The sequence below is a fragment of the Enoplosus armatus genome, chromosome 15 (assembly GCF_043641665.1).
Source record: "Enoplosus armatus isolate fEnoArm2 chromosome 15, fEnoArm2.hap1, whole genome shotgun sequence".
Taxonomy (NCBI): domain Eukaryota; kingdom Metazoa; phylum Chordata; class Actinopteri; order Centrarchiformes; family Enoplosidae; genus Enoplosus; species Enoplosus armatus.
In genome coordinates this window covers 12556819-12583196 of record NC_092194.1, presented here as the reverse complement: position 1 = coordinate 12583196, position 26378 = coordinate 12556819, and the positions used below count along the sequence as shown (strand labels likewise).

Here is a 26378-nt window from a genome sequence, read left to right as displayed (position 1 = left end):
AACATACTGAATAGCTGGTCTCAGGTAGCTACACCGCTGCATGACTTACAATAGAAAAAGTGTTGCAGACTGCATGAAACGTGCCTTGGCTAAGAGATACATAAAACAACAACATCTTAATACCCCATCACACCAAGTATGTGTTTGCTGCAGGGAACTTTTGAAACATACAGTACAGTGCAGTACGGTAAGTTAGGAATCATCATCATCATCATGCATAAAATGAAAAGCTCTCTTTCGCCGCTCAGTTCAGCAGTGTGCCATATAGCTGTGCCTTGGTCAAACTGTCCTTCCTCGTCAGTCCCGTGCTGCCAAATTTTTGGTATCTTGGAGAGGTCTTCTTTGGGAGGGCGGGGCCGACACTGAGAGCGGAACTGGAGCTCGGGCGAGGCCGGACGCTCGGCCTGGGGCTGGGGTAGTGTTGAAGACTTGAGGCTTCGAGGGAGCTTTGGTGTAAGGACTCTGCCGAGCTGTCTGCACTCAGATTCACGTAATCCTTCTTGGCGCTGCTCGCCACTGTTGCTCCCCCACCGCTCTCCTTCTCTTTAGAGCTCCCTGAGAGGAACAGACTGCACTCTGAGTCCTGACTGTCATCCTTGGCTCTATACAGCACAGAAGTTTTCTCCTGCTTACGATGCTCCATCGGTTTTGAACTGCGGCTGGGCGAAGGCGGACCTACAGCAAAACACTGGTCCAGCACGCGGCTGTGGAAGACGTCATCTCCTTCTTGGAAGCTGCTGTAGAGAGACCCTTTGACCTTACTGGTGGGGCCCATGGCAAAGTGGCGCTCAGAGAAACTGTACGGAGAGACCCGCCCTGTGATGTTACGGTAGGAAGATGAGAACGTGTTGATGTCTTCGACGCTGAGCTGTCTCCAGCGGCTGCTTAGGTCGTCCTCAGGGATCTGGACGTCACCTCGGCTGTCCAGAGCTCCTCCGCGAGCCTGGCTCAGTCCGGTTGTGGACCCCATGCTGTGAGAGGAGGCCAGGCGGGGGGTGCTGGAATGGTATGGTTCACTGAAGCATGAAGCCGTCCTTGTGTATGCTGGTGAGGTGCCCTTCTGCGGGCTCCTGGGGGCCACCATGTGCTGGATGCTGAGAGACTTGGGGAAGCTTGGGCTGTCTTTATCATAAGACGACATGCTTTTGCGCCCATAGTCCCCACTGCCACCATCTCGCCAATCCATATAGAGAGCCTGGTGGGAAGAGGATAAGGTGCTACTGGCAGTGCGCCCACAACCACCACTAAGTCCTCCCTTCTCGTCCGATGCAAGGCTGAAGCTAGAGTAGGAACTGGAGGCAGGGAGGCTACCAGTGCCGAACTCATCGTGGTGGTGGAAGGAGGATGGAGGCTCATGGTGGGAGAAACTTCCAGAGTGGTAGGCATCTTCATCTGGGTTACTATCAGTGGAGTTCTGGGCGTGAAGCTGGAGGAGGCTGGTGCCGTGGAGGTCGACGCTCTGCCTGCGCTCTGTATCTTGCCATCGTTCAGGGCAGTAGAGGGCCGTATCGCTGCAGTACAGGTCAGATGTCTTGTACGCTATGCGGCGGTTCAGGTGATCAGTGCTTCCTGTTCCTGTAAGAAAGTCTCCGTCCTGCGGCTGCGGGCTGGGGGAGCGTGTTACAGGGCAACTGCTTCCTGGTTCCGGCTTTTCCAGGACCTTGGCAATTATGGCCGTGGGCACGGCGTCAGAATAATTGGAGTGGCACATCGCCATGGTGGCTCCGTTACCCCGATTATTTTTCTCCATGTGAGAACTGATACGCTCCTGGAAATCCAGCGGCAGCTAAGACCAGGAAGACAAAAGAAGCTTGATGAAGGAAGGCAATTAAAGCACAAATCTACACAGATGTCTTTTGTTACAATTGTGACAGCTGCTGAGCCGGTCTTCAAATTTAGCCAGAAAATATCTTTTAAAAAATGAAGAATTCCTCAACAGCCTTTTCTTAATTATTCATACAATCAACTTGAATCTCTTCCTCAAACATATTCTATGCTTTCTGGGTCTGCACTGAAGGTATTTTTAGAGCCATTCCTCAAGGATTTTAATCTATAGTTCTGGTTTAGAAAGTAATTCATTCTCGCAAGGCTCACAGAGTCCAGACCAGTTTGTGTATCTCAGGAGAATTGCTCTACTTGGCCCCTCTAACGAACTTGTCAGAAAATTGCTCAACACAGGCTTTATTTATTTATTTGTTTCTTTCTTTTTCTCCCAACAAACTCTTTATCCTTACATATCTCAACTTTTTCATTCCATAAAAAGGAATTAATAGGGAAATCAATTAAATAGATATCTTTTGGACAACATAAATATATTATATTTTTGTCTTTCCAAATGATTTTCTGTCCTTCTCTCTCCCGTTTGTTTCTCCCTCTCTCTTTTTCTCCCTCTCTTGCTGTCTCTCTCACACACAGTCAGACATATAATCTGTTTGATTGGTTCAAAACTGTTCCTGTCAATTACAGACTGGTTCTTTGTGCCTATTAAAGCTGGTCAGGGTCAGTAGGAACTGTTCCTGCCACATTGAATTTTCTCTTTTTTCCTCCCTTTCTTTATCCTTTCATCTTTCTCCTCTTGCTCCATAGCCTTCTCAACCAAAAAGCCCTCATTCCCCCTCTCTCTCTTTCTCTCTCTCTGTCTTCTTCTCTCTGTCTTTTTCTCAGTATCTCTTTATTCTGTCTACCATCAAACACATATCAGTTCCACAGGGAACCGCTTAGATTCAAATTAAACCAGTGCTCTGGGTCTCCAGCTGGGAATAGAAAAAAAAGATAAAATACTGACTTGGCTTTGTTAAGAAATAGAAGCTCGCCTCGGCATAAAATAACCTGCATCTTTTAAGTCAGGCTATTTTTAGCAGCAGCTGCCTCTCCCAGAGGGAATAGAGATGGAAAGTAGGTGAGGCTGTGGGGGGGAGCATATGATAATATACAGTGTGTGTCTCTCCAAGTAAGCTAGCTCAGCATTAGCTGCTATCTGAGGCAAATCTTAATTAAGAGTCACACAGTTCTGCAGTGTTAATCCACGTGACAGCGTAGCCTACAAGTCTACAGGTCTTGCTCCATTTATTGAGATAAGTGGTTTAATGGTGTATGATGGAACTGCCACTATTTTAGTCATTCTAGCAATTCACCGCCACTCTGTGAAAGCTATTTCCTCATGATACTCCATGTTTGGTAGAGATTTTACATTTCTATGTTTTTTCTAAAGTGAGGCTGTCTATCTTCAGAAAGAAGAAAAAACATATTCTTCCTCTTACAAAAATGAAAAATGTAATTAATTAGCAATAAAACATCTCAATTGACAGTTTGCTGAGCCTCTCCCACTTAGTTACTGCTACTGTTGCCTGTTAAGCTTTCCGTTTCACATGGCACATATGCAGTTTACAGTCATAACAGTGGTAGATTTACCACTCCAAAATTTGCGTAGTCTTTCAAAAATGGCTCTTCGATTACGATCAGTTTTAAAACCAAAAGCCTGTAAAAGGGTCTTAAATATGCACAAGATGGCTGTAATGCCAAAGACTGAGGCTAAATCTACATGTAAAGAATAAAAATCCTCACCAGTAGATGATCTATAGGAGACTTATAAATAAAGGGGCAGCATTGTTCTTATTTTGCAGGGTAAAGCTCATTAGCCATAGTGTTATAGTACAGTATTACACATTTATTTAAGAATTGTAAGAAAAACTGAAAACATAATCTTTTAGGAAGTTGGATTCATTATTTTCCCATTTCTTATATAATCATAATGGAAAACTTCAGACAGTCAAATGTATGTTTACAGTACTTCAGTCAATTATCCGCCCTGTTTGAGAGTATAACTTTTATTCTTTTGTGCATCAGGTGTTGTTTCAGGCCAGGCTTTCATTCATTACTTCATTATGCACAGCCGGGATGCAGACAGATGGTACTTCAGACAGCAGACCTTCATCAGTCTGACTGAAGAGGCCACGAGCACTGTGACTCAGTCTTATTGTGAAAACCACTCACCAAGACCTTTAATGGTAAATCGACACAACATGGGGAACCTCTCTCCTGAATTTCAACTTAGTTAGTACACTAATTAAAATACAGCATAAGTTCAGTGATGGATGATGTAGTTTTATCCATCATGCTCAGGGTCCAAGTTCCCCCCAATGCACCCACCCCCTAAAATTCAGTTAACAGTTTAGTTATATTTTTTGTAAATTACATTTTCTAACATGAGGGTGTAAATGTTGTTTTAAAGCCTTCAAACAGCCAGGATTAAAAATCTGGTGGACAAATGCAGAGCCCTTTATGGGCTGGATATCGAACTTTAATACACTGACTGAAATGTGTCTGTAGTGTTCAGTATCGAAAACTGGCAAGTACTGAACCTGGGCTTTGAATGCTTGGCCAGTTTCTTGGCTTGTTTACATATTCTTTGATCTGATATTTCCTGATTGAAATCAGGCAACCTTTCTATATGTAGACTATATTTAATTTGTTTTTATTTAACACTGATGCATTGAAGAGTTTCATATACTTTCTTAAATTTCCTGATTCTTTATTTATTACTTTTTTTTACCCACTATGAGAAAATGTAAGTTTGCTAAAACCCCTGAATTCCTTGAAAAACTACAGAGGATATCAAGCTGCTTGGTTTTGACAATTTTCATCCTTCTGCTATTGAGGAGGAAGTAAAACACTAATAATTCAAATATAACATCTCTTCTTAAATTTAAACCTAATTTTAAAGCCCAAGTCAGCAAACCTCTTTGTTGTTTTTGCAGATTTGGATCGACACATTGATGCAGTTAGTATGGCAGTGTTGGGGAGCTCACCTCAGACAACTTGTGTGCTCTGTAGTGAGACTTGGAGCACTGCAGCAGCTGAGCTGCCAGGTTGCAGTCTTTCCTGTACAGGTCCTGTAAGAAGCAGAAAGATTATCCTCAATCACTGAATTCATGCTTTTCTTGTTTTTCATTTTGGCTGCCTGATGCTTCAAGTAGGCTTTTGACTGAGGGGGATTATGTTCGAACACCCTCTGGGAAAAATCTGTAACACTTTAGATTACAGCCTTCTAATTGTGGTTTAATTATTTTGTAATTATGGGGGACTTCTAGGGGAAATAATTATACAGTGATGTAATATTACCATGGCACTATAGCAACACCAAATCTAAAAATAAAATGTATCAATTTACTGTTTATGAGGTATTTATAAATTAATTATGGGTCATGAGGAAACAAAACAAGAAGCCTAGCATGACTTGGGTCATTTTTAATAATGAGAAATGTACAGTATAGCATAGACTATGTAGTATATAATGGAAATTGGGATAAGTAGCCTGCTGAATTAGGCAATTCATTGATTTAGTGACTCGTCAAATCAAAGGAACAAATTCATCCATTGAAGTTGGCAGAGTTTAATTAGTTAGCACGTATATTTTACCTTGGCTATATTATTTCACTACATCAGGGGTTTGCAGGCTCTTAATGAAACCACTGAAGTTTTTGATTTGTAATATATCTTGTATCTGCCCAGTACAGTCTGTGCTAATTTATATAGAGTTGTCTGAAACAGTGCACTCACTTATCTGCACTTTCCAGCCTGGGGAAACTAGTGCAGCATTATTTATCTCTTTCTCTGTGCTTCCTTTCTATAATGGATGGTTTTTAGATTTTTACTTAAATTTCAGAGCAGAGTGAGGGTGGTGTACCGGCACAGCCGATGCTTAGTTTGTTCTCTGTTTCTGAATGCATGTGTTTGTGTGGGTGGTTAGCTGGTTTAGCTCACTTTCTCTTCCTCTCCCTCCTCTGTGAAATCCATCCACTCATAAAGGTCAGTTGTTGCTGCACTGTATAGCCTCCCTGCGCCTCATATCACACCACAGCCCTGACAATACCTCCCATAACATCAAAGCCTTTTCTTTGACAGTTTCAACTCCCCCACCAGTTAACAGCGACTGCTTTTTGAATTTCTTTTCATTTTGTCTCCCTATAGTTTTTGTGCACGGTTCAAATAGACCTTTGAGACCTTGCTGATGTCTTAGTTAACGTGGGTTGTGTGGTGTGTTTCTCCTGAGAATGTCAGCCACCAGCGGGTGGCAAGCCAGTTCTTGTGAGGCCTTATGATGAGGTCATCACATACTTCAAATGAGTGGGAACAGGGGGTTTCTGTCTCACCTCTGACTATGTGAATAGATTTAAATAGAGTTTTGTGTGTCTTTGCATAGACATGCAATCTAATAACTAGTAATAAGCATGGACAGATTAAGAGACAATGGGCCACCTGGCACAGACACATAGAGGGCTGTACATCCCTATTACATAGGAGCAAGACAGACTGAAAGAGATACAAAAAGTCGTTTGGCATCTCTGTGTCATTTTGCTTCTGTTTGTTGTCACTTTGTGTCTTTTTGTGGTAATTTTGCTTCTCATTCTGGTCATTTTGTGTTTCTCTATGGCCATTTTGCATCTTTGTTGTTTTGTGTTTCTCTGGTTTGTGTCTCTTTGTAGTCATTTTGTGTCTTTTTCTGGTAATTTTGCTTCTCTTTGAGGTCGTTTTGCTTCGCATTGTGGTCGTTGTACGCTTCTGTGGTCATTTTGTCTCTGTTGTTTTGCGCTTTTAGGTCGTTTTGTGTCTCTTTGTGGTCGTTTGATTGACTGTCCAACAAGAAATGTCAGCAGTCACTTCAAACAGGCAAACCCTGGTCCTTGTGCCCCTGCATCTGTTCCCTGTTCAGTAATTCACCCATGGTAATAACCAAATGTAGATTGAATGGTTTTATCATTTAAGAGTAATACAAATATAATACATTTTATTCAATATGATGCATTTGTTTTACTTCATATCGTCAGGTCTCAGGCATGACACATCCGAAAGGTTATTTACTTTATCCCGTGTTATGAGCAGTAAATTCAAAGCTTGCTCTCTGGAGGAAATCCCTGCTTCACTGCTGGCTCTGATGGGACAAATCCCCCTCCCACTCAAAATGAACCCTGACTCCAATCAGCCTGGCCGGATCTGGGGGGATCGTCAAAATACTCAGAAGTGCTAAAAACTGCCATAGACCAAAGAGAGAAAATCTAACCTAACCTGGAGCCCCCAGTAGAAACACCAGTAAAATCCCTTCAAAGAAAGTGAGGCACCAGACTGCCACACGCCCCTGAGCTCAGATCCACGCAGCCCTGAGGATGCCCATTGATTTCAGTATAATCACTATAAAACACCCAGTGGCTTAGAGTTAATTCCTCTATCTGCTGTGGCCCCTTGAAGCACAAATATCCAGGATGTTGCAGAAATACAGTGGATATGGGACTTTTAGAAATAGTGGGTTCACAGAGGAGGCTGCCAGTGTGAGAGGAGAAAGTGTTTCCATCAGGTCAAAGAGCTTTTTGAAGAGTTATCATTTCCCAAGACAACTGTTGTTTTGGTGCTAACAAGGCTGGATTATTGACCAGGCAAGGAAAGCAACCGCCCAAGGGCCCCAGATCTCTGTGGCCTTGAATGCCCCAGGCTACTGCTTAATTTGTGGGTCTGCAAGCAAAGTATAATCTGGGCATGTCCTCGACTGGAGTCTCATTACACAAAAAAAGGTCAGATACTGTACAAGTGAGCTTACATGCACAATGCAGACAGGGATGTCAGTGGGAGCCTATATTACATGATGCAGCCCTGGGTACTCACGTTGTCCTCTCTGAGTTTATTGATGGTGATCTTCGCCTCCATGAGGTGGTTGTTGAGGACGATGATTTCCCGGCTGAGGGCTCTCTTTTCCTCTTCATGGTGGTGGGACTGCAGTGTAAGAGAGGGAATCGACATGGGAGAAGAGAAATTGGGGAGGGGGGAAAAAAGAAAACAAAGGATGTCAGAGGTAGACCGAATGGATGATAAGAAGAACGGCAGGAAGTAAAAGGAAAGAGTTGAGTGTTGCGATAACAAGAGAACGATGAGGGAGCCAAAGTTGGAGGAGCAACAGAAGAAAAATAAGATGATGGAAGAGGGGAAGAAAAATGAGAGGAAGAGAGCCGTAAGTCACTATCAGTCTGAAGCCGGTGCCAGCAGCAGGTCTTAATTAAAAGAAGATTACACTTGCCAGCGCTCATATCATATCAATTACTCTGGGAGTAAGAGAAAGAGAAAGAGGGGGGGAGAGAGAAAGGAGAGGAAAGTAAAGAGAGAGAGAGAGACAGAAAGACAAATGAAACGCTCGTTCTATTTTCAGTGATTACCGTCAAAGACATGCAAAATGACTCTGCTGGAGTGACATTTTAGCGCCACTAACAGTGGAGCCTAATGGTGGTGGTGTCTGCCGGTTGGCTGGTCTGTCTTTCTGTCTGCCCACTTTAATCTCGACAGCGATTGCCCACATTGTCCTGCAATTTGTCACAGACATTCATGGTGCCCCGAGGATTATTCCTAATGATTTTTTGTGGCCCAGACCTCTCGTCTAGCAGCATCAGGCTAAAATGTCTACTTTTACACATGAAACTAAGACAGACTAATTGAATTACATTTTCTGAGCTCCTTAGTATTGCTCCTCAGAGGATGAACCATTCCCATTTTAAACACACTATGAGCTTTCCTTTAGCACAGTTCAAAAAGTCAACTTTACAAGCAAGATGTATAAACAGCCTGCCACTGAATCAGCTGAGCACATTCATACTCCAAAGGGGATAAACTCTTTTGATATCAATGACACCATGCACTACCCTCGGGATAAACTTTTCAAAGTGGCCTCATTGTCTGCTGGGTCATCCCAGTATCCATAATGTGCATATTGGATGATGCGGCACTTCACGATTTAGGTCCAGTGTTAGTGTTCAGTGCCATCAAAGGAAGTTGTGTCCCCTTTACAATGTGGGGGACTCTCGACTCTGCTGCGACCTGCAAGGCGAGGGTCACATGAGTGGTGGTTGAACATAAAGTTTGTAGCAACTGAGCAAACTCAATCTGTTGATGAACACCGTGCGGGACAGTCGAAAGCTCCAGAACAAGTGATTCAGTGGAGACAGTCATCAGTTTGTGAGCTGCTCTGTCCATCTTTATATCGTGAGCTGCAGTCAATATTGCAGCCTCTAGGGGCCAGTAGTGAGTTCTGTTGGAAGAAATTGTGTTTTATTTTTTTTCATTCTCTCTCTCTCTCTCTGTCAAACACACACACACACACACACACACACACACACACACACACATATATACCCACATTTGTAATTGTTCAAACCTGCCACACAGCACCAGCTGACAAATGATACAGCTCTGAGCACTCACTTGGCCTCCCACCCTCCTCTCTTCTAATCTCTCAATGGTGGTGATTGTTTTGAAATACAGGGGTGCAGAGCCAATCTAATAGGTGGCAATTAATGTCAGTTTAAGCAATAGTCCAGCATTGATATTCAAATCCAATTCAGCTAGGGTCTCATTAATCTGCTGTCGAGACATGCAGCTCCCTGGCACTCTTTCTGTAGCTCATTACTCTGGATTTCTATTCATATTTCACGATGCTGACTGTGCAGATGACCACATTAAGGCGTTTTAAAGCTCAGACATGTAATCACACCCTGTTCTGTCTTTTTTTAAAGTGATGTTTTATTGGATTAAAGACAATTTCTCACTCAGATGTTTACATAGATAATAGCTTTGTCGTTTGATATATTTCACTGCTTTTGGTCTCATGTTTTTGCTTCTAAATACAACAGTGACGTAAATCCTTCAGAAACTGTAAACCAGTTCTTCTTTTAAACACAAATTTACATATTAGCACCTTATTAGGTTGGTATGGCTAACGTGTTGCTAAAATTGCGGGCTGTAAAACCAAAACAATGACGTAAAAGACACTAAATCGCTCTGTAATACAGAGTGCAAAGTTGTGTTATAATTCTCTGTGATCCATTGTTAATATAAAAATATTGATTAGTTCAGCTTTAAAGAAACCTGTCTTGAGTTTCTTGACTCATTGGCAATTAACTTTGAAGACAATGTTATTATCACTGATAGGAATGATGGCCAAAACTACGAAAATAAGACCCAAGTTTTAAGGAAGGTGTTCATGTAGAAACATTGCATAGAGCAGCTTTAATATTGTCTCTTTCTGCTTGTTGCTTTAAAAAAGTCCAAACTGGCATGTTCAGCTTTAATATCTGATTCCTCTAATTTCTAAAATCTCTCTTGTAAAAAATGTATCTCAAACTTGGAGTGATGGTGTGCTGCCAGTAGAGCGACCTTTAGTGAGGCAAAAAAGTGTGAAAGTGTGTTTTCAAAAATAATCTGCCACTTTGAAGCCAGAAGTAATCTTTTCTCCTCGCCATAGCTGCTGACTTTGATAACTTTCATATATCCAGTAATCTCTTGGATCTTCTAGCATACTGATGCTCCACTCGCACACGATTAGAGGCAAAACTGAGAAACAGAGTCTACCTGTAGCTTAAAAATGAACAGAGAGCAATCTTAAAGGGCTTGATATGATGAACATGGTCTTGTGTTATATTTTGGAGAGAGGAAGGATGTGTAGTTTTAATTGCAGCGTTATGGCCAGCAGAAGAATCACAGCTGTGCACACTCACTTTTGCTATCTCCTCTGTGTTGGATACACAGGCTGTCACCAAGACTTTCTTATCAGTTGGTGCCACACACAAGAGAGCAGCATCAAGGAAAATTAATATGCAAATTTCAACTAGCGTATCTTCAGGAGATTGACCCAGTAGAGGAGGAGGGATTTGGTTTCTCACCAGTTCAGAGACTGACTGCCTCCCTCTTTTTGTCCGTAAATGTATGCAGGTTTCTTCTAATTAATCAACAACTAGATGACATTTGAACACACGTTTAAATCCTGACTCAGCTAACAAAGGGTCATTATAGGGGAGACTCCTGTATAATGTAGACATATAATGGAATAAAACAATAACAACAACACCGAAACAAAGCTTGGTTCAATTATTGATCTGGAGGATTAGTTGAATTAAGTGCACCGTGAATAAAATGTGAGAAATATGTCAGTTTTTCTAAGACGCCCCCAAATTAGTTTTACGTATTCTGCTGGAGATTCTGCCTCCTCACTGGACAACAAATGAAGCGTAAATCCCATGAGATGCAATTACTGAAGACTGCGGTTCACAGAGGAGAGCAGAAAACTCCACTCCAGTTAAATACAGTCCTATTTTTTGTAGGGGAGGACAAATTAGATTTTCTAACCTCATTAAAGAGGATTCTCAAATGGAGACCAAAGATAACCTTCCCGAACAAATCTTGTGAGTAACAGAAACCAGGAAAAAGCCGGTCACTTCATTGGACACAGTGGAGGCGGGAGAGAAATCTCTGGCAGCCACAAAGTGATTACTGTCCAGATCAACTTCTCATGTGATACTAACAATATTTACTGCAAATATGCCTCAGTTTGTGTCGGGTGGAGATGAAAGTTGACATTGAGCCTTATAGCTAGGACCATTCACATATACCTCACATCACTGGTGACCAAGTTTTTATTTTATTGTTTTACTTTACAGGCAACCAGTAAGATTCTGATCCTGCAGTATAGTATGAATATCAACTGGAAGAGCATAGACCTGGTTTGAGATACACAGGGTAATCCATCATGATTAACATCTCCTCCACTTAATTTGGTTATTTAGTTTGGGGTGTCAAAGTTATGTTATTGATGCAGGTGTGATCACAGACTCTTCCTTGATGAGCTATATTCATGAGCTACACTGTTGGGAAATCCAACCCAGAAGACTATAAGCAAACATGGACTTTTTTCTTTTAGTTTCTGCTCACTGCCAACATTTAAAGGATAGTTAAAGGATATATTTTTCTTAAAGTCAACAAATCCCATGAAAACACCAAAGCCAACTATGTGTTAGTCTGTCTCAAACTACTTTTCAACCACCCTACCCTGCCTGTGGCCCTTAGAACCAAACCAATTGGTTCCTACTGAAGATGTAAATGTTATAAATGTACAGGTTCATTATTTAAAAGGCTAAACAGTTTACTAAAACAGTTGTAGGTTTTAGCAAACGCTTCTCAAAGGGGAGTAAATAGTGCAATTGTAGGGGGCTGTTCCAGTCAGGAATCAATAGCCATTTGGTGCACTAGAGAGTATTTACGGCAGCAGGACGGTGGATGTGGTATTCTGAGAATAAACCTCAGTGCCCATGTTAATCATAATGAAGAAACATGTCACTCAGTGCACTGATGAACAACAATGGAGCTCTAAGGCACAGAGTAATAAAATATATCAGGTTTTAGAAACAGACAATACTTGTTAGTAGGATCAACTCATTGTTGGTTTTGATCTTTTCATAGGATTTGTTAGCAATAACAAAAACACAGTGTCAAAACATGAGGCGTAGTGTGAGCAGCACATTAGCAGAACAGCAGCACCTTCAGTCCTTCGTCTGTGTCTACACTGGATGCGTTCAGGCACTGTATTGAGTGTAGGTCACCCGTGTTTTGCCAGCGCTCAGAGCTCAACACACAATCACTGTAGTTATGCACGGAAAACAAAGGAAAATAGACTTGAAGTGCAAAAATACGTGTGTAGCGTGAGTGAAAGTCGAGTCGTTATGTGACCTGTGTAGATGCAGCGTGATGTCTCGTCCTTTAAATCTATAAATTTGTAAGTTTTCTTTAAGAAATAGATTCTTCTGCTCACAACTGCATTATCACAAGTTAACATAACTGACCAAGAATTAATGAAAAAGTGAACTTACTGAGACAATATCTCAAACAAACTTAAGCATTTACATGTACTGAAATAAATGTGGCTGACTATAATGTAGGAGTATAATATTTGGGAAATGTTTGGTAACAACAAGATAATACATCATTCCCAATAGTTTTGCACTTCTAGCTGCTGTTTTTCTGCTCCAGAAAGAATCAGGAGTAAATAATTACGCGCATCACATCTGCCGGGTTTCGCTATGGCGACACTCTCCCATGTGTAATTCACACTTTCTACACTGAAGAGTTATGATTAGTGTTAATGGCACTAATTAGTGTGCTGCAGGCCTTGTTGCTGCTCACTGAAAAGCTGAGAGCAACACAATCATACACAGACTCAACAGGCTTTCTCACACGTGTCCCTCACTCACCACCATCTAAACAACAATAAATACTTCTCTGTTCACCGACCACACACTCTTTATTGAACTAAACATATTTATTACCTAAAACATTCACATTCTGTTCATATTCTCATATCTCTCCTCCATATTCCCTGTTTTAGATTTAGATGTCCACAGCACAAACAATTACTGGTCTGTTGTTGCCATGCATGATAAACTAAGTAGCTAAAACACATTGATCCTGAATCAAATAATATTGATAATTTTACTGTTTTTTTATAGAGGCTTGGCTAAGAAAGAACCGATGAGAGACGCCAGAGATTAGACTGGGCCTCTGTGTTTCATAAATAATTCTGATTGGTTATGACAGGCGATAGATTAATATACATCTGGATAGAAATGTGCTGCATGTTAAGAACAAAGGTGAACCGTGCAGCCTCTTGGGGAGATGCTTTCAGCAGGGCTTCAACTAACAATCATTTTTCATCATTGATTATTCTATCTATAGAGATATTTATTTAGTGTATAAAATGTGAAAAATAATGACAAATGCCCATCAAAGGTTATTGAGTTTACAACAAACCCTCAGCATGTTGCCTCTGGGGCTTTTTAGGAACAACATCCTTATAGGTGGGTACACCTCTATTATAGTGTTCTATAAACTGTTTATTGAATGTTAGTGCACTGCTTATAAATGCTAAATAGGGGGACTTAAAGACTAGATTTTCAGCTTTTCAAGTCACACCTCACATTTTAGATTCAACACCTCTTCATGTTTCTTCCAAAAGATCACTGTCTGCTTCTCAGTCATGAGGAGGATCAGCTAAAACATTTTGCTGGATGGTGCAGGGAGAATCATTTACAACTCTACATCAATAAAGTACAAAAAGAGCACCGGCCGTGGACTCCCAACAGAGCAGGAAGTGATTTGTCAGCATACGTAGTGAGGAGTCGGAGATGACGAAGAGCTAGAGGTTCACAGTAACAGTAAACTGGACTGGAGCGATGACATGAGAGCACAAAAGTGAGCAGAGGAAATTCGTTCTGCTCAGACTACAAGCAAACAAGCGGTGGTGGAAGAACAACTCAGTTTTACTTCGAGGAGAGTGTAGAAATTACAAGTAAAAGTCTTGCAATCAAATTTAACCGGTGGAAGTACAAAAAGTATTACCATCAAAATATACTTAAAACTGCAATAACTGATTGTTTTGGCCACTTGGGGGCAACGGAAACAAGTTGTGAATACAACATTGACACATCATCACCTTCTAAGTTGCTTTTTTACACATCCAGCAGTTACTGATGAATGTCCAATATTCACTCTCTTTTGGCTCTGTTTTTGGTCTCCACCAACGCCTGGGGAAATATCTGGCTCTTCAGCTGCTAAATGCTCCACTACGTGCACAGCTAGTCTCTAACTGCTTGTCTGTCTACTGTTTGGTGCTAGGCAGGTTGTGTACAATTGGTTTTTGGAGCTTTTTCACCAAAAACAGCTGCCTGCTGCCGTCGAAAGTGACCCTTTGAGAGCAGTTACAGAGAACCAAAACAGTAACGTTGCGGTCAGACAGCTAGACAATGAGCTGAAACTTGATAAAGCTCCATAAAGAAGAGAGGAGCTTTAGATTCAGGTGATAATTTGAATCCCCTCATAATAAAGTAATAATAATAAAACTAAATACTAAAAAAAAATATATTTGTTGATTATATTTTGTATTATTAATCTGAATCTGCAAAGTAACTAGTAACTATAGTTATCAAGTTTAGCGGAGTAGAAGTATGAAGTAACATTGAAGTACCTCAAAAGTACAGTACTTGAATAAATGTACTTTGACTCGTAATCAGTGGTGGAAAGTAACTGTAAAATTGCTGCAGAGGCAAAATCAAGATCGAGGATGCAAGTAGGATTAACACATTGGTGGGAAATACTGTGTTTACATCTCAGTTTAATGCTTACTTAAGTCATTCACGGCAGGACTGTGTTTAGTGGCAACACTTCCTGATGAGGTGGACATCACCCTTTTTTGGAGGGCAGTCATTGAGCAAGCCCTTGATTTCTTGCCGGTTCCAGGTTGGCTGTTAGTTAGCTGACCCTGCCAAAGACTCTTCTGAGGATTAAGAGAAACAATGACTCTCAGCACCACGGACAGCTCCTCACTACAGTCCAACATCCTGTAACAGAATTGTATTTGTGTAAAAGAGAAATACTACACATATATAACCCATATCATATACATAGCCTATTATACAATTAGTAGTAATTGTAGTTTACTTAACTGTAGTTATATACAGTTTGTTACAGCCTGCGTTCAGTCTGAATCTTTAAACTCCCATCGACTCTAATGCAGTCTGTAGGTCATATTTTGGGTACCACAGACAAAAGGGCTACCTGACTAACAATTGTATGCAAATATGTCTTTTCTGCTTGCACCAGCAGTGTCTCAGAGAGGACTCACAGATTAATTTGAACTCTTACTAAAAAGTCTCTCGGGCACCAACTTATAACTAGTCCACCGCTGACACTGCCAGAGTTATATTTCACCAAGACATAACATCTTATTTCATCTATACAAACAGCTTCCCTCTGCAGCACTGTTTATCTACAGATCAAAACGTAGACGGTATCCTCTTTATGCACATTGAGTGCGATTACTCCAATGTCATCACACCGCGCATCTGTCAGCTCCTCCAGGTTGTTAATCTCCTGCTTTGCTCTTTATGAAATTGTTTTATTCTTCGCTTGTTTTTCAGTTGACCTTGCCAGTTCGGGCCTCTCAGAACTTTTAATTACGTGTCTGATTTGATTGGAGCTGCCTTTGTCACCGCCTGCCTGCCTGAACTGTCTTCTACAAAGGAACACATTTCCCCCTTGAAATGCCATTGCATGACATGACATCAAAAGAAATGGCAATCCCAATGAGGCCTGCCTCTAAAAAAAAAAAAAAAAAATGTTTAAATCTCTACTGCCTCCTGCCATGAAGACCGATTTGCTACACCAAGGCTCTCTGCTAGAGAGACAATCACTTTGAAAAGCCAACAGTTTTCAAAATAATTTTCATATGACTGGAATACGTTGACGTGTGTGTGTATGTGTGTGTGTGTGTGTGTGTGTGTGTGTGTGTGTGTGTGTGTGTGTGTACTGTATGAGAGGAATGATCCATGATGGGGAGACATTTTAGGCTCTCAGAGTATTGATGGTTTGACAAAGCAAGAAGGATAACGCTGGAGCGTCACAAATAATAGGCTGCAAATACTGCCAGACAAATGCTCTTGTGAATGGCTGTCTTCTGAACTCACAGTACTGTATTTCATGTCCGCTGTGATTTATTACAGTTTTCACTCCTCGCTGGTCCACCACCATGCATGAGTTCGTAGACAGATTCATCCAGCAAATCTGCATTATCTATTGTACATCAAAATATAGCTGTATCACTGTATCTGCTTACTTTTAAAGGGTCACTTCACCCAAAGCACAAATCACTCCCAGTGTTGTCTTGTAGAGATGGTACATACGAGTAATAGATTAATAGATTACTAATCGGATACGTACCTGATCTATCTTTTTTCCCCATATTCAATCTTTTTTCCTAAGATCTATGGATTGCCAACACACACGCGTATGGAAAAAAACGTGGATTATGATGTGCGTTGTTTGGTACACATAGAAAGAGTACTGGTGTGACAGCGGCTCCTGCAGAGAGTGTTGCATTATGGGTTGTCTGTAGCCTTTATATTGCTACCCAAAGTGCCTTTATAGTGTCTTTTACAGTTCGTCAGCCCTAAAAGTGTTGAGGATGTGAGTTTCTGACGGGTCGTGTAACGCGTTTTATTGCGAAGGAGGAAATAAATTCCTGATGAGTGAAAATGAGTCCAGAGACTGAATCATCTGTCAAGCAGCTGAGAGCTGCCGACGAGGAGCTCAAAAAGACAAGGAAAATAAATGCAGGAAGAGAAAATCATATTTATCGCTTCTTCTGACTTTTGGCTTTTTCGTCTTATAATCAGGGTTGTCTAATATACGTGACAATACGATAGATTACTCAATCTGGTACATTACATGACTACTTGATCTGTCAAAACATGACAATTAACAATCCTAGTGTCTTGTCATCATCGTACTACAATGGAGGTGAATCTAATTTGGTTTGTACTGAGAAAGAAATAATTACAGCACGTCACTCCCAAGCTGTTTCCCCTTGCTTTCCGTCTTTTTGCTAAGCTAAGCTAACCATCTCCTGGCTCCAAGTCAATACTTTCTTAGCATAAATAATGAATAACTGTATCTCCTAAACTGTCACGTGATTCCTATATGACTTAATATTTTCAGCTCTCCATGGCTTAATATTCTAGCAACCTGCTGCTGGTTCACCAATAACTTCACACAGTCTTCTTCCATTAGTGTGTGTGCTGGGCAGACAAGCCCTATGGATCAAACTTCTGATGAGATTACGATCCACTTCAATCAAGATACTGTAAGTCACAAGGATGGCCCTCGCTGCAGAGCCGGCTCATCTTGTGGCTGATAAATCCTAAAGCGGAGGCTGCGCGGGGGGAAAACACTCAAGGAGCCTCCCAACCTGATGCGATTGGACAGCTGCTGCTGAGGTGACTAGAACAGCAGTTAGCTATAATAGTTTTCTAACAGGGTTGCATGGCAGGTAAGACCAATTACTTCGGACAATGATTGTGCTCCCTGTCTTTGATCATGTAATTGCTTTGAGAGAGATGAGAGCGTTTCTGCTGCTTAACAGGTGTGTGTAAATCGATCACAGTAGATTTCTCATTTCTTCAACAGGAGACACAGAGAGAGAAAGCAGAGAGAGTAAATGTCATCATCACTCTAAGGTTATCTGGTTGTATAAGACTATAGTTTATCATTATGTCATTTATTATGATCACTGTATCTGAGGATCTGAAGCTTGTGTATTTATCAGTGTTTTGTTTCTCTTCCTGCCTCTCGGCTCCAAACTCTGGCACTTTTCCAGTTATATTCCCTTTCAAAAGAGGCCAAGGCTTCTCAGCGTGGTCCAACACTCTTAATACAATCATTGATCTAATGTTTGAGTACGCGGGTGCAGATTACATTGCTTTACACTCATTTGGCAGATGCCTTTGTCCATCTACAGTGTGAGAGAGTTTCAAAGAGTCCAGGAGTCTGGAAAAAAAAGTCCTGTTTTGCACGTATAGTTTCAGGTGACGGGCATTTGGAGGACGCTTTCCTGGTTGAATCATTGGTAAGAAAGATGAGTGTTAGAAAATGTAACCGTGTGTCCTAGAAATTACGTTCACACAGGACTAACCGGATACTGAGGTTTGCATTGGGTAAAATACTTCTGCACGTACTGTAAGCCATATATTTTCTTTTCAAGCTACTTTTCAAATGAGACCTAGTGGGGTTTTCAGACTCAATTAAACACGTCTATTTTCTCTTGGATTTGACTGAAAAGATCACAGATTGTTCTCAGTACAAAGTGCAGAAGCTGAGGAAACAGTGGATGCCAAGTTTTTTCTTGGCTGTCTTTTAATCTAACAGGGAAAGAGTTTCACACAAAAGTAAACTGTAAGTAATGGTTTCCTTGTAACTCCAGGACTTCATGTTCTCAAAGAAATGATTCCGGGTCAAGCTTTGGGTCACAAGCTGTTTAGCTGCGTGTGTGTGCAAGTATGTGGCTGAGTTCACAGATCCCCATCTCCTTCATACATCTTTTATGAGAGTCTTAGTGAGAACTCTGTGCACAGACACCATTAGGATTCTGCACGTCTTGCTAATATCAATACAAACAACCACAGCGGTCAGGAAATGTGAAAGCTCAGAGAGCGAGGCTGAAAATGTAGTCAAGCAAGCGACGGTCCGAAGGTTGGAGAAGCTGGAAGGAAGCCAGTTTACATCTGTGACCCTGAGGAGGAGGAAGAACTTGCATCACTTGCCTAAAAGTAAAGTCATAATACCACAACAGAAAATACTACTACTACTAATTACTAAAGTAAAAGTACTGAAGCCAATCAGCAACATGTACACATGTACATAATGGAAATATGCAAGCAAAGCACTACTTAAATACTTAATACTTGAGTAAATATACTTTCCTCCACTGCTGCTACCATATAGGTGAAGTACTATAGAGAAAGACATTTAAGGAGAATACTGATCATTTACAGCTGTGTATACTTTAATACTTATAGATAGCATGATACATGTAAAAACACTTTTTCGAACATCACTTACTTTTAAAATGTTGTTTTAAACATTAAATCGATGTGATGCCCTGGATAACAATGATGAAAATATGAAAAATGGTTTTCATGAATATATCCTGACGGAAACACTCAGAACAGTAAGGCATGATTCCAACACTATTAACAATGACAACAATTAAATGCAATAAACTTTGAAGGCCACTGCGATACAGATACTTGTTTCATACAGAACAAGACTGAATGCAGCAAATAAAACAAATATTACCTTTTAACCCCGTCCCCTAACCTTTACTTCCCTCAACATGAGAAGACTGTGGTTGTAATGGAAGTTTTGGGGTATAAAAGTGTAGAAATGTACAAATGTGTTGCAGAGAAAATGCATCTATAAAGTAAAAGTTCCTGGATTAAAAAAAACCCAAACATCTGGTAATATCAAGGTTTTGGTATTTAGTATCAGTCAAACTCTTTCTTTTGTTGGAGAAAAACAAGATGAGACTTTGGTTGAGTTAGTGCTACAGATGTTTGTTTGAAACTGACATGCTCAGCAGGAGTCTCTTACCGTCCTGTGCATCTTGTCCTCCAAATCCTGGTTGATCCTCTGAAGAGCAGCATAGCTACTCTGGATCCTAAAAGAACAGAGCAGAATTACGGCCTGTTAAAAAATGTAAATCAAAACGTATGATGACTAAAGAGTGTTTTACTGTTCATACAGCTAAATAAGCAGCAGTAATCTCCACATACATTTAGACGGAGAAGTAAATAAATAACTAGATCAGGGGACTGATGGAGAATCTCAGAGGGGATTTGCAGGATATTTTAAGTTCTGACTCAGATTTGAAGATCACTCAGGATAAAAATCTGGTGAGCCGACACACAGTAAAAAGGATTGATGATATGTCTGCGCGCCACAGCAGGAGATACTAAGAAAAAAAATCATGTGATCATGGAAAAACTTTAAATCCTTTAATATTTTATGATAGGAAATTGGTAAACATGCAGAAGCAGACGTGTAAGCTTTTTTATGTATTCTTTAGTTTTATCTTCAAATTCCCTCTCTTCCTTTTGTGTTGTATTTCTTCACAACTTCCTCCTCCTTCTCTCTCCTTTTATTTCTCTCATCACTGTTGCTCTTTGGTAGACTTCCAGTGCATTAGTGAACGTAATGGAACAGGACCTCGACTCTCTTTCTGTTAACTCGTTGCTGGTGTTTTATCATATCACCTCTCAGTTCAGCATCACATTTTCACATTAGCTCCTGGGCCTAAAGGGAGTGTTGATAAACAGGCATTTATGGCTCCATTAACCTGACAGATATGGAGAGTGTGGGCAGTGGAGACATAAAAGCAAAGACAAATCATAAAACAAAGACCTGAAAGAGATTTGAGCGTGCACAATGGCATCGGGAGAGAGTGGGGTTACTGATTGATGAAGAACAACCAACACTGGTCTTTAGAAGCAACTCATTTAAGACCTGAGTCTGTCAAGCAGCACTTTCTGTCTTCAACAAGCTCTACCAATCATTCAAATGGGTAAAGTAAGAAGGGGTTGGGTTTGTGCAGGATCCATCAGAGAGGATCAGACTTAGGGCGAGAAAGTCCCCTGGGCAGATGTCCACCAGGCGGCCATACTGTCTGCTTTCCAGGCTTTTATCCAGATCAAGTTTATTTAAACAGCATATTAATCACATTTATTTATACCATGGCCACAGAGAACACTCTGTTCTGTCTGACCAGAAGGTTTGCTCTATTTGCAGATAATCTCATTGCTCTGAGGTTATCATCAAGCTGCTAAATTAAAACTCATAGCTGGAAGGCCACTCGTCTATTTGTTACTGGGCCGTGGCTTCTTTTGCATGTTGAAGTAATACATTTAGATTTATTCCAAAGTTGTCAAAGATAGTGCCCAAACAATGTTTTTACTTAACGAGCATACTGCCCGGAAGCATGTACAAATACATTGGTGGCAAGAGGCCATGGCACAAGTGGGATGATTCGCTTCATCACATGCAGTGAAAAAAATGCACTCAGGGGAGGCTGATGCATTATTTTTCAATAAAAATGTCTCACTGATCACGGACGGTAAGTAAACAAGCAAAGGCTGTGATTCTGGGACAGGTGCGTCGGAGGGCGGCAGAAACTCCCACACACTATCCCGCTTACTTGTTATTTGTCACTTATTTAATGCAAGTTTTGGTCTAAATGACCTTCATCAAGTATATGTAACAATCGTCATACAAGTTCTATATGAAGTATATACCTGTACATGGATGCTGACTAGATTATCTAATCAGGGGATCACAGAAATAAGGGCAATTGTTGCTTTCAACACCTTGAGGAAACCAAGCCAATTAAGTAATTAAGTTAAAAAGGCTGAAACCCTATCGCCTGACCAGAAAGTCAATACAGGACGATTCTGCAATGATGTTTTCTCATATTCTCCCTTTTTACAATATCTGCATGTGGCAACTACAATATGGTTCATGTTGGTGATTATGGCAAATTACGTATGGTAAAGGTTATTCAACTAAAACACTTGGTTCAGGTTAGGGAGTGGTCATCACAGTTATTAAAAAGGCCAAAGTTCATGGTTCAGTTCTGACAGTCAGATGCAGGACACACTACTTCCTGCACTGAATATCAGCATTTGTTGGTGGAGGCGTGGAATTGATTAATATAGACTCAATTACTTGGGATACTGGGCTGCAAAAAGGTGCTTAAAAATACCCAGAAAACATTGTCAATAGCTGTGAAAGACAAAAAAGGTGCATATGAGCAAAAATATTGATATTTCATCATAATTGGGAATCTTTTTTCATCTTACAGAAAGGATCACTTCAAAAACCTCCACATAACATTCATTCCTACATGAATGGGCTTTATGTGGATGTGATATGGAACAATATACAGAAACCTGTGGAGTCCTCACACTTCTCTGAAGTCCACGTTTTTTGTCCTTCACACAACTACCTCCCATTACTTTTTGTATATACAAACAAGTGCAACACTTTGAAGGAACGCTGCCCAAAAGTGCGCGCTGTTATGCCCATTTGAACGTTTATTGGTGCTCTTCTTTTTATCTCGCCTTCGAGTGTGGCTGTTAGGAACAGCCGTAAACACTTTTAGATGCAGTTAGACGACACATCGCATGAGGTAGTTTGTTTCAAGTATACGCCGGCCTTAATGTTGCCCATGAGCTGAGTGCCACTGTCATGGCCTTTAAATTGAGTGTTACAGCATGTGAAAACAGTCTTCATCTTTCACCTAACCCAAATTTTCTTGACGTCACAGCAGGACTTTGGTGCTTTCGCTCCTGGTGGGGAGTTGACAGTTCGCGCATACATAAAAAGGCAAGCTGCCCACAGAGTCATGCACACACACCTGCGTAGTTTCTCTGTAAATTTCTCCAGTTCCTCCTGGGCCCGGCGCAGCTCTGTCTCGAGGTACTGTCGAGTGGAATCGAACTCCGTCTCCACCATCTCTAGTTTGTGGGTGGTGTACGACAGGCGCTTGCGGAGGTCATCCTTGTGTTCGTGGAAAGAGCTGAACATGCAGCAGAGAGAAGTTCAGAGAACAGGATTTTGAGACCAGGCACAGTCACAACACTGATGTACTTTCATTGCTGTCAGAGTTTGTCAGATTCATAGAGCCCAAGCAGAGAGAGGGAGAGAAAACAGACAGAGAGAAAGGGCAATAGAGTTAAAAAGTAAAGTGTGTATGTGTTTGTGTGAGAGGGAGGGAGGGATGAAGTGTAGCTGGAGTGCAATTCAGTTTTGAGTAAGAGAGGTCCCAGGCAGGGGGAGGGCAGTGAGGCAACGATGGGGAGGAGGAGATGGATGGAGGAGGAATACTAATCATTTCCCATTCACAGGGAGGGAGCAGAGCTGGGAAAGGAGCTCCCATCGGTGTAATGGTGAATTCCATTACACATCCCCCCCATCAAATCTCTGAAAGAATAGGAAAGGATTTTTACCTCCCCAGACAAAGAACATGGGTGATTCATAGAAGAAGAGGTGAAAATATAGAGTGGACCACGGCTTTGTGTGTGAGAGGCCGGAATAGCTCCGTTTCCACACCAACACCATCAACAGCAACAACATGGCAGACAAGGAGCAATGTTTCGCTTGTGCGTTTTGAGTGTGCTGGACGAAAACACACCGACAGGACTGACTGAGGGAATGGATGTGGTAATGAAAGGCTAGAGATGGGGTGTAGGGGCAGTGTGCGCTCTGGGGGATTTAGCATTTTGCCAGACTGATGGATACTTGGCTCACGGAGAGGTTCGATGGCTCGGCGCTGCCAACCAGCAGGCGCAATGAGTGCACCTCCAACCGCCTCACCTCGGCCCAGAGCCTCAATTAGGAGGCTGGTAGTGAAGGAGGAGAAAATGGTGTCCAAAGAAGAGACTTATAGACATTGTTGTGTCAATATGTGGGTGGGGCAATGGACTATCTTTAATGTCTGGGTACTTGGTTTGACAATCTCCACTAATTGAGTCTTCATCACACAGTAAGAAGTCATTACATAAGTAGTTAAGCAAAAAATAAGCCCATAAACGTGGATCCGTATAAGCAACACATTTTTAAAGGAATAGATCAACAATTTGAAAGATATGCTCATTTAATTTCTTTGTGAGAATGTAGAGCAGTGACTGATACCACTCTCTGTCATCTGTTTGTTAATGAATAATAATAAAGTCTGTAAGTTAGGTACAGAGCTGGAGACAGGAGACACTTAGCTTAGCAAAAAAGAATAAAAGCTGGGGAAAATGTCTCTGTCCAAAGTGAAAAAATATTCCCACAAACCGCTGTAAAGCTCACTAAGCAATACGTTGTATCTTGCCTGTTTAACCCGCACAGAAACATAAACAACATTTGTGGTTGCACAGGGAGTTACGTGCTGTAAACAACAGCTGGTAGTGGAGAAGAGATGCTGCACAGAAATGCTGGGCCTTAAAAAAAAAGTTATACTACGTAACTGCTTTTACATTACTGTTTGTGTATAGATCAAACAAACTCACAACATGTTAAATAGGGAGCTTTAGAGGTGTTGGTAGGCGCATTTTTGAAAGGCAAGCTGTTTCCCCCTGATGCTAAGCTAAGCTTATCACCTCCCGGCTCTATAGCGCCATACTTAGTGAACACATGTGAGTGATTTCAATCTTCTCATCTAAGTCTAGACAAGAGAGCAAAAACTATCCCTTTAAGTAAGGAGGTGGATCAGACTGCTGTTAGCATAGCTTAGCACAAAGACTGGAAGCAGTCAAAGAACTAGCCTGGCTTTATCTAAAGTGGAACAAATACGCCTATCAACACCTCTGAAGCTTACTTATAAACATGTTGTAAAATTATTGTAAAAATTACAATTTGTGGTTGTGTGGAGAGTCGAGAGGGAGCAGTGACTGTGTGCAGAATCCCAAAGGCTTGTTGTAATGAGGTTGCCAGGTTTGGTGATGTATCGTGCTTGCAGCCCATATCTGGCAACCTGTGCTATAGCCAGATACTGCCAAGACTTTCTAGGCATGAATGAACTGTTGTTTGTCTTCAAATCTCACTCTGGCAAAGAGTTTCCCAACATGTTGAACTATTCCTTTATAAACTTTTTCCAGACAGACAAACAGATATATAGATAGATGAGTCCAACATGCTGAGGCTTCATGTTCAGCCCACTCTGCTTGCCTGGCGCTACAACAACAAAAAAATCTTTACAACCTCTCTGCGGTTGCAAGTGATGCAACAGCTGCAAGTGATGTTGTAAAATCACATGGCAAGGAGCCAGAGAGCTATTGTAAGTACATGTGAAAATTGCTCTGGGCTCTTATCACTATGTAATGCCAGTTTAATTAAGTCTGAGCTCACAGCCATTGATTCTTTTTTTTGGGGGGGTATTATGTTTTTTTTGTCAGCGTCCAGATGTCTAACACGTTGGTAAAATGCAGAGCAGCATTAACTTGGATGTAGATGTCATGTAGATGGCAGATATGGCGATGAATGGTGGGAATGAATAGACGCCACATTTTGTTTTTAATGGCTTTTTAATGGTCATGACCTCCCAATGAGAATCCATTTCCATCAATCATAATGGATGAAATGGATTCCCTGATAAAGAGGCTGATGTTAAGAGTTTAAAACAATCCCCGGACTAACTCATCTTACCTTCTTTTCTGATGTTTGCAACCATTTCTCTGTGTTTTGAGGGCAGTTTTGCCAATATATATCTTTTTCATATTTTTCTCTCTGCCTCGGCTCTCATGTGTGTATAGTTGTTGCCTCTGCTGCTGCTGCTGCTGCTGGACGGCTGAATGTTGAAGCCAAGTTTGAACTCTAACCACAAACCAACAGTCAAAGCTCTAAGTCTTGCCTGGGGAGGCAGATAGGAGTTGGCTATCTGTGATGACCCTGGCAAGAGAGCAGAGGAAAAACAGCTTTGAAGTCCCACAGATTTAGCAGCACATTTAGTTCTGTTGACTCCAGAGAAAAACAGAGATTTTGTGTGCATTCAGAAAATGAACCATTTTGGTATGACGAAGCAGAACTGGGGGATCAATTAGATAAGTCCAGTAAACAAACTTATGCAATACTTTGAATTATTGCACCTCCAGTTGAACTTTGCACTTCCTGTTGAAAGATCGATGCACAAAGACCTTTTAATCTATGTCCTATGAATCTATAATCCAAACAAATACAACACTGAAAGTAGAAAGATTAATATTTCACCTGAGCCTCCTGTTTCATCATTACCTCCGCTCTGTTGTTGAACAATTGAGTGCAACCACCACAAACTGCGGGACCCTATGGAATAGTGAGTTATTGACCAGCTGACCACAGAGGTTATTCCTCAATAAATCAGTGTTATGATGAATGTGTGTGTGTTTCCATTTCCATCCTTCATCACTGCTCTGTGGTGCTGGGGCTTGAACTCAGGTCTCCTGTACCGTAAAAACTTAATAACCTGCCACTAGCAAGCATAAAATGCAAGAATAAACCTTTCCAGTTATACATCTTCCTTTGTTGCAGCTGCATTTGATGAGTCTTGTTGATATCAGTGCCCATTCGCTATTAAGGTGATGTTACAAATTATAAAATGTCAAATAATTGCTCCTAAAAAGTGAGAAAAAGAGGAAAACAATTGAGCTTTTGCTTAAAGCCCTCCCTGA

General features: G+C 41.2%; 1 protein-coding gene across 1 annotated transcript; it reads right to left on the bottom strand.

Moving 5' to 3' along the window:
- Positions 1 to 244: 244 nt before the first annotated feature.
- On the bottom strand, positions 245 to 25460 carry LOC139298085 (brain-enriched guanylate kinase-associated protein). The gene is made up of 6 exons (XM_070920920.1): positions 25378 to 25460; positions 22604 to 22765; positions 19786 to 19852; positions 7657 to 7764; positions 4809 to 4892; positions 245 to 1786 (listed from the first exon to the last, which is right to left on the bottom strand). The coding sequence occupies exons 1-6, from the start codon at positions 25446 to 25448 to the stop codon at positions 245 to 247; spliced, it is 2034 nt and encodes a 677-aa protein (XP_070777021.1). The 5' UTR covers positions 25449 to 25460.
- Positions 25461 to 26378: the final 918 nt, after the last annotated feature.

Bases quoted from the DNA above. Each gene is read 5' to 3' on its own strand.
- LOC139298085 (XM_070920920.1), bottom strand. From the start codon at position 25,448: ATGAAAAAGATATATATTGGCAAAACTGCCCTCAAAACACAGAGAAAT. The intron at 19,853-22,603 runs GTGTGTGTGCAT...CTGTTCTTTTAG, and splicing joins TTTACAGAGAAACTACGCAG to GATCCAGAGTAGCTATGCTG. The intron at 4,893-7,656 runs GTGAGTACCCAG...TGCTTCTTACAG, and splicing joins ATAAACTCAGAGAGGACAAC to GACCTGTACAGGAAAGACTG.